General features: G+C 37.7%; 1 protein-coding gene across 1 annotated transcript in view; it reads right to left on the bottom strand.

Annotated features, from left to right (window-relative positions):
• The window catches only part of DNAH7 (dynein axonemal heavy chain 7), a 251585-nt gene that overhangs the window by 156795 nt on the left and 78377 nt on the right, over positions 1 to 16413 (bottom strand). Inside the window, exons 20-22 of the mRNA XM_043444898.1 lie at positions 8780 to 8973; positions 6220 to 6418; positions 3570 to 3710 (exon numbers count right to left, since the gene is read on the bottom strand). Of these exons, the coding sequence (XP_043300833.1) occupies positions 3570 to 3710; positions 6220 to 6418; positions 8780 to 8973 (534 nt within the window). The remainder of the gene's footprint in view (positions 1 to 3569; positions 3711 to 6219; positions 6419 to 8779; positions 8974 to 16413) is intronic.

Here is a 16413-nt window from a genome sequence, read left to right as displayed (position 1 = left end):
GCTACAGTCTATGAGGTCGCAGAGTCGAAGATGACTTAGCAACTGAACAACAAAAACAAATTATGTGAACGATCTCAATCAAGCCAGGCAAAGTAAACATACATGGTCTGTGGCTATCCAACACACTTCCCTTTCCGCTTTTCACGCCTGTATGTTCTGTGGTTGTGGTGAGCTGTCAATCATGTTGTCCCATCTCCAAAGCAACATGAAGGAGGGTGTGTGTGACTAACCAGAGAGAATCCCAATTCTTTCCAAGGACTACTATACTGATAGGAAGAAAGGTGCTTTTCACAAGACTTGGAAGACTCTGAGTATACTAATCTGAAGTTACTGAAAGCCTTCACCCTCACTGCGGAATAAAGCCCACAGAGACCAGCAGAGATGAAAAACAGATGACAAAAGAGAAACTGCAACAGTGACGAACAGAGATCCTAACTCCAAACGCTCTGTCTTCGATCCCATGAGTCCTTCTAGTACCCACAGGGAGCTGTGAGTCCCAAAAGCTTCTGAGTAGGATTTGATGCTGGGAAAGACTGAGGACAGGAGGAGAAGGCAGCGGCAGAGGATGAGATGGCTGGATGGCGTCACTGACTCAATGGACATGAGTTTGAGCAAACTCCAGGAGATAGTGAAGGACAGGGAAGACTGGTGTGTTGCAGTCCATTACATCACAGACACGACTTAGTGACTGAACAGCAATAACAAGAATTTACTATTTACATTAGCAGGATATATTTTTACTGTACTAGAAAAGCCAGACTTAAAACTAAAATTTAGCTTCGAACTGTGATAAATTAAGTTCTTTAGGAACTACATCTTATGAATCAATGAGAATTCAGATCAGCTAAATTGAAAAAATCATACTAAATTGTTTTTGTTACATTTTCTTCATTGTAAACTGTTCTGTACAGTAAACTAATGAATCTAAAGATAACTACTATTATATAATCTGCCAAATCTGGTCTGGAATAAAATTTATTTATCATACCTCAGTTCAGTTCAGTTACTTAGTCATGTCCGACTCTTTCCAATCCCATGGACTGCAGCACATCAGGCTTCCCTGACTATCACCAACTCCCGGAGCTTGCTCAAACTCATGTCCATTGAATTGATGATATGCACAATAATACATTTACTCAAAATCATATAAATATTTTCAATAACCCAAGTGTTGGTTACTTCATTCATTTTCAGCCCCTCTAATGCCTCATACTGACTGGTTCCACAGTCAATGTTCTTTGAATAAATAAACGGAAATGGATCCGGAGGGGAACATCCTCTGGGAGCAGGACGTACAACAAGGTGCCATTACAGCATTAGGCTCTAGACAACCTGGGGTGTCTGCAGCGAGTGGAAACGCCTAGTCTTCTCTGAGGCTGCCAAGAAGCCTCCAGCTACTCAAGTAAAGTCATCAGTCTCAGATGTGAACCACACATTAATTAAGGAAAAAGTTATCAACACGTAAAATACGAAAACATATGCTATCCTCCCAAAATAGAACTACATATTAAATTTTCTTAAATCATCAATGCTTTAGAATACTAAAGCATGTACTCTCCTGATGCTGCTTCAGAACTTAAATAAACCAAACACGCATGAGATGTGGGCAAGGACAAGGTCCATGGGCAGCAGATGAACGGCATACTGATGCAGAGGACTCACAAGCAGAGGAAAAAGAAAAGAATCTTTAAGGACACATACTATGTAGAACACCACAAAATACAACAGAGGAGGACAGTCTAGCAAGGAACGGCAAAGACTTTCTAAATCCCACTAATTACAGCTTTAGAGGGCCTACATCTATGAAGCTGGGTTCCCCTGGAATAATAGTCACCCAAGGCATGGATTCTCCTTTTGTCCTTCTCTGTGACTGTGTACCACATTAAGTGACAGAAAAAATGGAGCAAACTAATACATGAGTGAATAAATAACCTCATCTCAGTATCAGTATACTGATGTAAACCAAGGGGAAAAACCCTATTTGTGTCTTTACACGATATGGTAAGAATTGCAGGCAGATAGCTTTGAGCAGAGGACACACCAAGATGGAACGACTTGAGCTGTGTGTCTCTTGAGATTCAAATTATGCTTGGGAGGTGAGCAGAAACAAGAAAGGCTTACACGTAAATCCTCTACCTCAACTCCTACCAATCCTACCAGAGAAAAATATGGTTTTGGCAGACGGGTGGAGTTTAACTGACACCACATTTAAACCTTAAACTGAAGAAACATGGAAGACGCCTGTGAATTTGCCCAGTTTGCTCACACGTGTTTCTTTGTCCCCTCTGTTTCCCACAACAACGAATGAGAACGCTGTCCTGGTGGTTTGGGGCCAGCGAGGAGTAAGATCCAAGGCTACACGTATCCCCAGTAACCCACACGGGCAATGGAGGAATCCCTCTGTGTGGGGAGGTGGCTGAATGGTAGCTTCACAGTGAAAAGACAAAATGCAGATTCTGGACCCACTGGGGAAAAAAGAAAAATGCACATGGAGACAGAGAGCCAAGAGTCCAGGAGTATCCCAGGGCTTACTGCAGTAGGAGAAACCCTCACTCCCGAGCTCCAATTTCTATGAAGTAAGACCTCTTTCCCTAAAAGCCCTGACTTCCTGCCCTACATCTTTATTCTTCCCCAGAGGAGAAATAAGTGACTTGTTGGTAAGTTGGAATCAACTAAGCATGTGTTACTCAGCTCCTTCCTCTATGACATCTGCGTGCTTACAAGGAATACAAGACTCTCAAACCCAACACTCAGTGTTCACCAATACCTTACAGACTACAATGCCAAACTTCATGTAAAAAATGTTTAAAACTCATGGTTTTAAACAACATCTGCAATTGCTGGATTCTGACTGGCCCATCAGTCAAGTGAAAGTTGATCTGCTTGAAATCCTACTTTAAGGATAAGAATGTTGCACTGAATGCAGTTTCTGTTTTTAATTAATAATAGCAATTCAGTTAATAATAGTAAATTCATATATCTTCTAGAATAATTAAAATAAAGCTTTACTCAAAATATTACCTAAAAATTAATACAAAAAAAAAAAAAAACAAAAATAGTCAAAACAAGTCAATTAATATCTTGTCTTCACAGGGCTTCGTAGGTGGCACTAGAGGTAAAGAACCCTCCTGCCAATGCAGGAGATGAAAGTGACACGGGTTCAATCCCTGGGTCTGGAAGATCCCCTGGAGTAGGAAATGGCAACTCACTCCAGTATTCTTGCCTGGAGAATCCCATGGACAGAGGAGCCTGGCGGGCTACTGTCCATAGGGTCGCAAAGAGTCAGACATGACTAAGCAACTTACCACAGCATACCTCATAGTGTACTTTCATTGAGGGCGTAAGACAGAATTATATTATGTAATTCCTCCTAATCCTTCTAAGTTTAGGAAGTTTCTTTGTCCTACTATCACTATTTCTGAAAGCATAAAAATGTATATAATAACAAGATTGAGGCTCCAGTATCCTTGGCTTTCGGGTGGATGGTCTTAATTTTTTAGAATAATTGTATTTTGGCAATAATCACTATTAAAGAAATGCGGAAAAACCTTGCGGTAATAAAAACTTACCTCTTGTCCTTTTGCAATAGATGTTTGTACTTCTAACGTCCAATAGGTCTGGGATACACAGAGAACTGTTTGTCCAGGCCACTCTCTTACCCAGTTAATTCGTTCATTTTGTGTATAGGCAAGAATCGCGTCTTTAATTACCTAATTGAAAAAGAAAATGCTTAAAGGTAAACAGTTTCACACTTAACTTGAACAAGCTAAACAATGAAGAGCTAACTCCTAAACGGATTAACTTGTACTGCTCTACTTCTTACATTTTAGCCAATTATGAATATTCAAATCATGTGAGTAGACTAAAGTTTTTTCATACACCTGTGAGCAAAAAAAAAATACTATATAGCATTTTATTTTGCTGATATATAATCTATTTGTATGAACCACATTATATGAAATATTTCTTTGACCAGCCAAAGATGTCCTAGATACTTTTGGACTGAAAAACAAAAGCAATTTTATTACAAAACATAAGTTCAAGTAAATCCAAAATGAGATCCTTCAAATTCAGATAATTACTTACTCTGAACTTAATCAGATCCCCACTGAGCCACGTGCACATGTGTACACGCACGTTAGGCAAACTACATAACTCCACTAAAGTTTTTCCTATTTCCAGATCTCGCTCCGCTTGATGTTAAAGGCTATGCTGACAGGGTGGATACTGACTTCATTCACAGAGGGCTGAGCTGTAAATTCAGGAAGTCTAAGTCATGTGCTTTGCTCCATATATTTTCAGTGGATCCATAGATCCCCTTTTTCAATCAGTCTAATTTATTATATCAACCAAAAATAGTAAGGTCTAGGAGGTGATAGCCACGTCAATGTTTGAATTTCTGAAAAGGTTGTCAAAATTACATTTTTATGAGAAATACATAAGGATAGGTGAACCTTTCTGGACTTCTATAGTTTAGCTAGGATATTTACAGAGCTGAATTGAAATGAAGGGCAATGCTGACTATTGATAATAAAGAAAATGTATTAATAAAAGGCCATAAGTAGCCACAGAAAAGGCAGGTGAAAAGGGAGAGATGGAGAAACACTGGAAAGACTAAAAGGAACAGTAGAGAAATGCCAAGGATGAAATACATATGTGTTCTAGAAGGATTCTGTGGCGAAAACGAGAAAGAAGCATATAATCTAATTCACAGATTTCTATATAGTTGGAAGAGGACAAACATAATTATAGAAAGTTCTGATATCATATATAAGATATATTACAAAAACTGTGTATACCATATATAAAAATTACATATATTTTGGTGGTAGCAATCTACATTAAACCCATGATAACACAATGAAATAAGAGGCAAAGGTGCCAAGAACATGATATTTTATCATTTACAAATGACACAAAATTCACTTACTTTAGGCAGACATGCCTTTCAAGCATGCAAATAACATACAGCACAACATAGTAACACATGTCTCCTATCTGTAGTATTTTATATTGCATTTACTTGCATTTTCCCACCAACTTACACATGAACATTTGGAAAAGATATTTCCTACACCAAACTTAATGGTCTGAAATGGCAGCCAAAATATTTTATCTGAATACATTGCAAAATTAAAAGATTAGTTGAAATAATATTAAATATGTCTAAAATAATGAGTTATCACTGCACATATCAATTAATAAACCATATAATCAATTTAAGTAGTGGTCAAAGTAGAATTCATTTAATTGTTAATAGATACATAAATGAAAACACTATTTGTCAATACTTAGCAAGACCTATGGAAGCTCATTCTCTTTTATCCAGTCATCCTATATATATAAGGTATCACGAGAAAATAAATAATTCAAAGAAGGCATTTCTATCATAAGGACATTCATTATAATTTAGTCCATAATAGGAAGAAATGGGAAACTGTCCAAAAGATTTTACATCTATTGAAAAAATAAAATTCAAGCAGATACTAAAATTATATTTGAGAGAAAGGGGCATGAAGGTACATGATGTATATTTAATACCTGGATTCCAGTGAATTTTTCAATAATGTATGATAGAATTTGAAAACTTAGTGAAAACTGTGTTGATTAGGACCTGATGCCATGTTTCCTTCTAGTTCTTGCTCTCAAGCTTCCCTGATGAATCATGATTTTTATTCTTGGTAAGGAACTTGAATGATAAGTTCACACTATGGTAAAAAATGAATTTAACTGCTCAACTAATATCTATTTGTCTCCATGACTTAAAATTCTCTAGTAACAAAAAAATGTTACAAATGATTGAGATGATAATGTGTTAATGTGAGATGTGAAGTAACTGTTAAAGATTTTCTAACGTTTTGGTAGATATGTTACATATGCACAGAACAAAAGGAAGCAGCATAGAGACTGATTTGAAACTATAGAGAGGTGCTTCCTAGACAAGACTAGAGAGAGACCATGTAGATCAAAGTGTATCTAATACCAAAAGCACAAGAAACGAGACAGACTCCAGACTAAAACCCAAGTGTTTTATAACATGCATTGCTTTTCAAGTGAGTCATTGCAAAAACAGCACCACAGACCATTTCTTTGCCTTCAATCTATTATAACTGAATTGATAATTTATGACTCAGTTTGTCTAAATAACAGTGCATTTATCAGTAATACATTAACATTCTATCATCTTTACTAGAAATAATAATAAATATAGCCAGCTACCTTGTGGATGGATTTAATCATAACTCTCTCTAACTCAACCAACCACTTCTCCACTTGACCTCTGGCTTTGGCTGTTGAAATGGTGTCTACGAGTTCCACCACCTCTCCCTCACTACTCTTCATGTGAGTAATGTCCAAACTTTCTGTAAATTCCACCTTTGCAATTCCTTCAAAACATTTCTTCAAGTGAGGCTGCACTCTGTCAGGAAAAAGAATGTTTAAAAGAATTAACCAAATATAAGAATTCCCTAAATATCAACGTTCTGTGTATTCCAAACTTTATTCAAAATTCATAAATGTGCATTATGTGTGAGGCCCCTGCTAGATGCTGCAGATGAAGTGTTGAAGGGGAAAAAAAAAACATACATATGGAATACACATACATGAGTCAAATGGGAGGTCATCATTAATTGAATAATCACAAAAGACCTATAAAATTGCAACTATTATAAGAGCTACATGAGGCTTTGTTTCCAGCACAAAGAATTGAAAGACATTAAAAGTAATATAAGGACCAAATCAACTTTGACCAACAGATAAAACACTCATCTAAAGAATCTTCAAATGCACCAAAGTATATTGATATTTCAACTGGGATCTTCAGAGACTGCTTGCAAATTACACAACAGGATTAGAACTTCAAATAAATCAACTACTTGGAAGGTGCCCAACTTTGGTCTACACACTGTAATATAGATGGAACCGACTAAATTCCTCGTTTCTGGCATGTTTTAGATTACTTATCTCTTATCTGAAAGCACAGGACACAAAACTAAGGACTGTAACAAATATCTAATCACTGTCTGATATATACCAGACACCCTTCTAAGGAATCAAGAATCAGCTGTAGGGAGAAAAAGGTAAAAAACCTCAGCCATTTATGGAGCTTATGTTCTGCTGGAGGAAATCAAACAGTAAGCAAATAAGCACATTATAGAGTAAGCCAGGTGACAAAAAAAAGCGTGCTGGAAAAAAAAAAAAAAGGCAGAGAAGATAATCAGGAAAGGCGATTAGGGGGTGCTGGAAGGGGCTGCAATCCAGTGACCAGGGAAGGCCCTCCTGAGCGGCGGGTGTTTGAGCCGGCTTTGCAGAGCACATCATGAGAAATGCCAGACTGGATGAAACACGAGCTGGAATCAAGAATGCCGGGAGAAATATCAATAACCTCAGATATGCAGATGATATCATTCTAATGGCAGAAAGTGAAGAGGAACTAAAGAGCCTCTTGATGAAGGTGGAGGCGAGAATGAAAAAGAATTAAAAGTCAACATTCAGAAAACTAAGATCATGACATCCAATCCCATCACTTCATGGCAAATAGATGGGGAAGAAAATGGAAACAGGGGCAGATTTTATTTTCTTGGTCTCCAAAATAACAGCAGATGATGACTGAGCCATGAAAGTAAAAGATGCTTGCTCCTTGGAAGAAAAGCTATGACAAACCTAGACAGTGTATTTAAAAGCAGAGACATCATTTTGCCAACACAGGTCTGTATAGTCAAAGCTATGGTTTTTCCAGTAGTCATGTACAGATGTGAGAGCTGGACCATAAAGAAGGCTGAGCACTGAAGAATTGATGCTTTCAAACTGTGGTACTGGAGAAGACTCTTGAGAGTCCCTTGGACAGCAAGGAGATCCAACCAGTCAAGCCTAAAGGAAATCAATCCAGAATATTCATTGGAAGGATTGTGGTTGAAGCTGAAGCTCCAAACCTTTGGTCACCTGATGCAAATAGCCAACTCATTTGAAAAGACCCTGATGCTGGGAAAGATTGAAGGCAGGAGGAGAAGGGGATGACAGAGGATAAGATTGTTGGATGGCATCACTGACTCAGTGGGCATGAGTTGGAGCAAGATCCGGAAGATAGTGAAGGACAGGGAAGCCTGGCGTGTGCTGCAGTCCACGGGGTCACAAAGAGTTGGACATGACTTAGAGACTGAACAACAACAAAAGAAGTCTTGTGAATATTTGGGTGAGGAAGATCCTAGGCCAAGAGAACAATATGCTGAGGGAGGAGGCTGACTCTTCTATGGGAGAATTGCAAGGACTGTAGCAGAATAAACAAGAAGAAAACTAGTGGGGGATGAATAGGAAGGATCATGGTGTAGTATCTGGTGACAGACTGCAAGGCACTGAGAGGCACTGACTTTTATTCTGCACGGGATGCAGAACAGTGATGTGTTCTGAAAAATCTGTAAGAAATTATGTGATAAAAAGAGCAACCCACCCCACGTTTAGAAGAATATCATTCAATGGTATTTCTTATGCTGATTTACAACAGTCTTAAGTTATTACATAAACATAACTATATATAACTGGAGAAGGAAATGGCAACCCACTCCAGTGTTCTTGCCTGGAGAATCCCATGGACAGAGGAGCCTGGAGGGTTACAGTCCATGGGGTCGCAGAGAGTCGGACACGACGGAGCGACTATAACACAACAACAACAATCATATACAAGTTCTGCATCATTCTGAAAATAAAATTTAAGCAGATCAACTTAGCTGTGTATGATGTATGCATCATGATATATATAGTAATATTGATATATCTTACTTACCTAGTGGGATCTTTAGTCTCAGATAGGATCTCAAGAAGTTCATCATTAGACAAGAAAAAGAATCTGGGGAAGAAGAGACGTTTCTTTTCCAAATATTCATTAAGTCCTTTAAGAATGAGTTCCAAAAGCTCATTCGATTTTTTCAGCCTCTCCAGCATCCTGTCAATAGTTACAACTGACAGAACATGTTTATCCTAAAAGTAAAAGAAAATTTACAACTCAGAAATAATAGATACTAACTTCATATTATATTTGAGATTGCATGGTTTTAATATAACAAAGGTTGCACAAATTTTAAAGTGAATACTTTTTTTTAAAGTGCTCTTGCATGGTCTAGATCTAACCAGCCTCTTTAATTACATAAAAGCCACGTTAACTGGATCCTCAGTGATGTTGGCCACAATTTCTCATTCTGAGTTGTGAGAGACAGACAGTGAGAGAGAAGGGCAGGGGAAGAAAATATTATCTGAACTCACGAGAAGGACAGGAGGAAACAAATTAGTATGAGATATGTTTGCCTTTTGTTCTTTAAGGGAAAGTACTCTAAAAATATGTCATTATTATTATTTTGAATATTTTGAATATTGTTACCAATAATAAAATAATACATATCCTGTTTTATAAGTGTAGTAAAAATAAGCATTTGGGAGTGGGGAAGAAGGAGCTTTCAATAAAGATCTTACATTGCAAAGAACTACCTTTGGACCTGCATTATAATACTCTGCTTGCTGAAAAACAAGTTCAAGGTGCATTCTTCCTGAACTCTCTGGGGATTAAAAATGTTCTACTTTCAAGGCATAGATTTCTGAACATTCTATCACTTGAAAGTGTCACTGTTTGCTTTAAAGTGACTCAAATACAATCAAGTACTTTATAAAGCTTTCTTTAATGCTATGGGATTCAAAATAAGAATTATAACCAAAAGTTGGTCTTAAGAACTGATATTTTAAGAAAGTAGTTTATTGATTTCTTAAAATACCCACACCAGTAACCACCAGTCTTATAGAAAATCTTTAGAAATATACATTTTAAAGCACAGTCTAGGTAGAGTCAAAATAAAATTCTTTTTATTTTTCCTTAACACACAATTGATATCATCCAGGTCTAGTCCTGGTTTTACAATCCCAAATTCAGTGTCCACCATTGACACCAATGACAAAAAAAGAAGAATTCTTTACTAAATAGGCTCAAAGGTGTGAGAAAAAGGTATCAAAATGTATTATAGATTTTCATCACCAGACCAAATAAACCTCATGAGAATATACTGGTATATTTAGAAAATTTACATGAAATTAAATCAAGGGAATATTGTTAAAAGTTAAGTAGAACTTCAAGATTAACTAACTAATTTTTGGTACTTAGCCAAAGTGAGTTTGGTATTCACTGAAAGATCAATCAAAAATTTCAACTGTAAATTGTTTCATACAGAAATTTGATTTCACTGCAGGAAAATGTTTTTGTCAATAGACTTTCAATGTGACTGGAAAGAAAGATAATTTTCTGCTTTGTTTTAAAATATAACAATATAATGGGAATACAGCAATTTAATCAAAGAACAAAATAATTATCATTAAAACCTGTTTTTTCAGTAGAACAGGTTCATATGAAATATGCAACACATACAATTCACTTATCTTTAAAGTGGCACAATTTTCTAAAGGCATTTTATTATATTTCCTAAGAGTTTTATACTTCAAATAAACATTTTAAAATGCACACAAAAGTCAGCATGACAGAGACTCAGGTCATAATTTAATGTGCAGTTCATTAAAAAAAAGTATGGAGTAGTACTCTTGTACGCTTAGATTAAAAAACTAAAATGATGTTCTTAGAGTGCCACCTTCTGGAGAAGTATGTTTTTCTTTGTTGGGAAGAAAAAAAGATGCTAATAAATGGGAAAAATTCCTTTCACAAATTAACAATGTTTTATTTTCAGCCAAAGAATATACTACAATTTGCTATTTTAGATCTGAGATTTGAAAGTTAAAAAATTCAGTTATTTAAAACAACAGTTCATATTTCTTTCCCTAAATATTATAATTACAAAGGAAATACTTCTGGAAACACTGAGCATTTGAGCAACAAAAAAACTTTATTGAATTCCTGAGGTCAAACCTATTAATCTAGATCAGCTTAATGACTCTGAACCAAATATGCTAGTTCTGAATGAGTATATGTGATAATCTATGTACCTTGGTATACGGTCTTAAGAAAAAAATATAGACAAGTAATCATTATCCTGACTAGGAACTCTCTTTCCATGAGAAGGTAAACACAACAGAAGCTGCATGAGATGAAGGAAAGCACAGCCTTGTTCCTGACCAACATCCTTCTGATTACCTGTGTGACCTTGGACCATTTAACCGGAGCCTCTGTCTCTTTATCTTTATTTTATTTTATTTTATTTTATTTTGGTTATCTATTTTATTTTATTTTTATTTTTATTTTTTTATTTTATTTTTAAATTAATTAATTAATTTATTTTTTCAGTGGGTTTTGTCATACATTGACATGAATCAGCAGTAGATTTACACGTTGTCTCTGTATCTTTAAAATGGCAATAAAAGCCATCTCTCAAAGCTGTTATGAGGATCAAATTAGACAAAATATTGGAAGCACCTAGTCTGCTGCCTAGAACACACATACACTTGAAATTACCCTTTCCATTTCACCTTCTATAAATGTCTCTTGAAGAGAAACAAACAGACACCACCCTGGGGGAATGGGTGGAGTAAGTCACTTACATCATGCTATCGATTTAAAGGAGCTAAAACGGACATTTCATACACTGCCTTCCTTCTGGTAAGATAATTATCGCAGTAAAAGGAAGCTGGCTTTAAGTTCCACACTGGCACTGCCACAAAATTCGGGTACACAGTAAGCATTCCATAAATATCTCTTGACTGACTGAGTGAATGAGGATGAGTTCAGTTCACAGAAACACAAAGAGACTCAAAGAAGTCTTTTTATACCAACAAAAGAAAGTTTTAAAGTTTTCCTACTGTACCAACTCATTAGCTAATGCTCTCAAGATAGAACAGCAAGATATTAAAACAGGAAGCTACCAGAAATGTGAAACTAAGTGCAACTCCTTTGACACTTTAATTACTTTTTATCTTCTGGAGAGGAAAAGAAATTATTAACTACCATATTTTTTGGTTAAAGGATAATTTTACAAATTTTGGGTGTCTTGTTTTGCTTCCCAAGTATCACCACTCTCATCAGCTCAAATGACAAGTTACTGGCTAATTTACATTTCTAAACGAAATGCTGATGGTATCACTGCCCGAAACTTTAATTGGGGGTATATAGAGGGCATTCTAATTACTGCTGCCATGAGAAGCTGCATTGAAAGTACACTTAATGGAATTAAGCTCAAGCCAGTTCACTAAACTTCCAGAAGCATAAACTTCCTAATCAGAAACCCCTGGACAACAGAAAACTGGTCAGATCTTCACTAAACCTATTAAGTATTAGAAAGGAAACATGGATTCACCAAGTAGACCTTTGTGCTCCCTTACAACTTTCAGATCCTTCGACCTCACCAAAAATAGAAATCCTTTCAAGATGCAGGATGTTTCTAGGATTACTCCTGCTCTTAGGACTCAGGAGATATCTAACACTGAATTTTTAGAGAAGGTTTTTCAGAATGAACTCAGAATTCTTAGAACTAGCAATAATTCAAGGATCAATCTCAATTTAATTATTCATTCACTCTGGACACATATTTTTGGAGAGCCTGCTACATGCCTGACACTGTTTCTAGTGCTTCGGCCACAACTGTGAACAAAGCGAAGACCCCAGCCTCCAAGAGGAGACAGGTGATAAATAACAAAATAATTCATACATCATATAGTCAGTTAGAAGGTGATGAATGCTGCAAACAAGAAAGGGGGGCATCAGGATGGCCAGAAAAGGCAGAGGCAGGTTTCAATTTAAACACGGAGCTCAGTGTGAGCCTCTTTATAAAGGCAATAGTTGAGAAAAGACTCCAGGAAGCAAAGACACTGATCAGCTCTGCAGATATTTGGAAGAACGAGGTCCAGTAGGTGCAAAGGTGGAGTGTGTTTGGCATGTGTGATTCAAAAAAGGCAGCTAGCCTGGCTAGAATAGAGTAAGTAAGGTGGAGAGTTAGAAGGACAGAGAGGTGAAAGTGTAAAGTGAGTAAATCAAGAAGTTCCTGCTCAATGAAGCTACCGCTATGTCCCATACAGAAGCATTTCTCCCCTGGATACTAAGATATTTCAACTAGCAACACCAAAAGTTGGGAAGCAGAACTGTTGTGAGTTGTTTATTGGGTGAACTAGTATGAAAAGTCAACATCATCTTCACTCCTTTATTCCCAGACCCATGAACTGTGCCTGTGGGAGAAGCTATTTGGAGCTGGTTGAGAATATGGACTATGTATCCTCTAGAACTGCATGCCAAACTCACAAACTATTTTCTTCCTGCTCATATAGCAACTGAGTCTTCAACATGAGACATTCCACTTTTTATAAGGTCAGTCTTCACATTAGTATCTGTAAATCTTAAAGAGTATCAGTCAATTGCCTCATTTCCTTTGTAATGTGAATTCCATAGCAGAAGCAGTATTGCATGCAAACTGTGGCAATAAGTCATTCAGTAAGTCAATGAATGACAGTGTTGGTCTGGGGCAGACAAACCACTGATCTCTTCTATTCTGAAACAGGTGCACTGTATTTAATTCCTTCTAAATGGCTGCCTGGTCCCTTCAGGTGTGATCGCATGTCAGAGGCATTTTGTTCGTTTCTCATGTTGACAGCTTGGATGCTCCGCAGTGTTGGGTAAGGGACAGCCCCTGATGACAAATCCTTCCATAATTTCCATCTCTGCCATTATGACTTCTTTGCTTGTAGCCTGGGTGACCACATATTCCCAGTTTGATGAGGAGAGTTCTGGCTTATGCTTGCTTTCCCAGCTTATTTATTAATTGCTCTAACTTTCTGAAGTTCTGCAGTTTGGGCAATATATTATGTGATTTTTCCATTTCACAGCTCACTGTGCATACAACTGGCATATGCTGGTTGACATTCACGAATAGATCAACTGGTCAACTATATTAAGTGCCTCCTTTGGCAGCACTACCTTTTATTAAACATTTACATGGAGCACAAATATACTCATATTCTAGTCTATTCTGTGATTCCTGATAGATCTCCTTATTACCAATCTTTCAATCTTGTTTCTTCTAAGTCCTTGATCATATAGCCAAACTGTTTACTACTGACTATGATCAATGTAGATCCACACTTCTGACCATCTCTATAGGCAAGGTCAAAAAAAAACCCAAACAACTAATATTAATTGAAGTTGTACCCTCTAAAAAGGATTCCCTTCCTACTACGCTTTGAGTCAATCCCCTAAGGTGGGGAGGGTGTTGTAATTTTTGCTTCTGAATAATGCAAGCATATTCTGCAGAAATCTGTAAACCAGTCTTTGTTTAAATCTTATTGAGGCAGGTTTTGGCAGAAATAAGTAAGTAAAGAGAATGACTCACATCTCCGTGACGAGCTCATTGAAACATGAATGTCTGGTAAGTGCAGTCACATCAGTCCATTAGACTGCATCTAACTTTGGTTCTCCCCAGACAAGCACTATTACAATACAATACCTCCCACATTCCTTAGACTTCTGAAAAGGCTTCTGGCAAGGGAAGCTCTCAGTGTGAGAATCAGGGCAACCAGAGTTGATCAAATTTCCTCAAATATCCCCAGTTCCCAGTTCTCACCATCCCACTCTTTCCCAATAAGGAAATTATCGTTCACAGAACAGATCTGGCAAGGCTGTGAATTAAATTACATTGTAATTTGGCAACCTGCTGGATCAGACTGTCATTTTTGGCTATGTCAGAACTGTAGCTATGAGAATTAAGAGGCTCTCTGAGGGCAATCATAGAAGCATTTTAATCCTCTGACCATATCTTGAGCAGAGAATTTAAGCCTTTAATTAGACCATTTCTTTAGTTTTCCAAGGGTTTTAGAAAAAATTCAGCCCATCTCACATCTCTTGTATTTCAAGTTTGTTCTGTATCGACCTGTTCCAGCAGCCACTTGGTCCACCAAAGCATTGCCTGTAAAACAGACTCTTCACTTCAGGAGACCAGTAGCATAATTTGAGTAAGGGAATTTTGCACTGCCTGCTAGGTACCACCAGTGTTCCATTTTCAGATGCTAACTAGATTTTAACCACCCTAGAGCCCAAGTGGGTCAGGTAGACAATCCTAGATCTCAACTTTGAGGTTGTGATACCTGTATTCAGAATTCAGTGCACGGTCTTTCTAGGTAATTAGGCAAAAAAGAAATTTAACATAGGGAATTAAGTGATTAAAAAATCACTAGAAGGTCTAGGGGAGCACACTCCAGTCTGGTTTTCCAGAAAAACTCCGAGAACCCTGTGGAACTGATCTTCCGGAAGGGTTGTTATCTCTGCCCCAGGAAGAACAGAAGGACACCGCCAGGGGAACGACTGCATTCAAAAACACACCGCGGTGACTGCAGTTCTAGGATCAGAGGGGGGGTCGGGAAGACACCATCATCATCACCTTTAAGTACCCATCAAACTGGCGACCAGACACTGAAGAAAAGAAAATAAAAGTGACATTTTTTGACAGCAGAAATAGCTGAAATGGCAAGAAGATGGCTGCTGTATGCCTTCCAAATCCCGATGAGTGTACCTCACCGTCAAAGTCAAATTCATTTCCAGAAACTTAAGGAGTCTGGAAGACATAATTTTTAGCTTTCCAGCTCCCTAGAAACTGGAGAGATACTTGGTGCCAAGTGATATTTATGACAGTAAAAGGAAAAAGAAAAATAATGACTCTTCTGCTTTTGGCCTGAAAAACAGGAAGAGTAGTTTTCATATTTATTGAGATGGGGTTAGACTATAAAAGGAAAAAGTTTGGGGAGAAATTCAAGAGTGCCTTTTTCTGCCTTGTATGAAAGGGGCCGCAAAAAGTCAGACACAACTGAGAGACTGAACTGAACTCAGGAAATAAAAAAGATTCATGTGGATCAAAAGTCAAATTTGGATAAATGCAAAAGATCATCCACTTCTTTCAACTCCAAATGATAGGCAATTCATTGTTCCCATATTAGTTCCCACATTCTCTCTTCTCAGAGAGCCCCTAGAAAACTTTTCAAGTGGATGTAAAGACAGAAGGCTAATGTCTTCATCCAGAAGTCTGTGCTATCACCAGCCTGCTGACCTGCCCCAGTGCTATCAGGACAAAAAAAGGCTCTGGGAGAAGGTGGTGTGGTGGGATGACCAGAGAGGCAAGGGCCATGTGCTCAAGGTTACTAAGAGGTAGAGAAGACGGATCCCAGGTGCTGCAGACCCCAGGTGAAACTAAGGGCTACAAATCCGTGAAATACTGCTGTAGCATGGGGCGAAAGATACATATAAGAAGAACGTGGCAAAAGCCATCATTGGTCCATCAGTGTGAAGATGAAGCCGAGGAAGACAAAACCTAGGGGAGATGCTCAAGATAGAGCCTCTTGGCAACCAGAACTTGTCCGGGTCTTCACCTGTGCACAACCAGGTAATCTGTGGACTTCACCTGTCCGTAGTTGGTCAAAAAGCTAGACTAGTTGTGATGACCAAGAGTAAAGGCCCAG

Source organism: Cervus canadensis, chromosome 24 (assembly GCF_019320065.1).
Source record: "Cervus canadensis isolate Bull #8, Minnesota chromosome 24, ASM1932006v1, whole genome shotgun sequence".
Lineage (NCBI taxonomy): Eukaryota > Metazoa > Chordata > Mammalia > Artiodactyla > Cervidae > Cervus > Cervus canadensis.
This window is presented reverse-complemented; position numbering and strand designations above follow the sequence as displayed.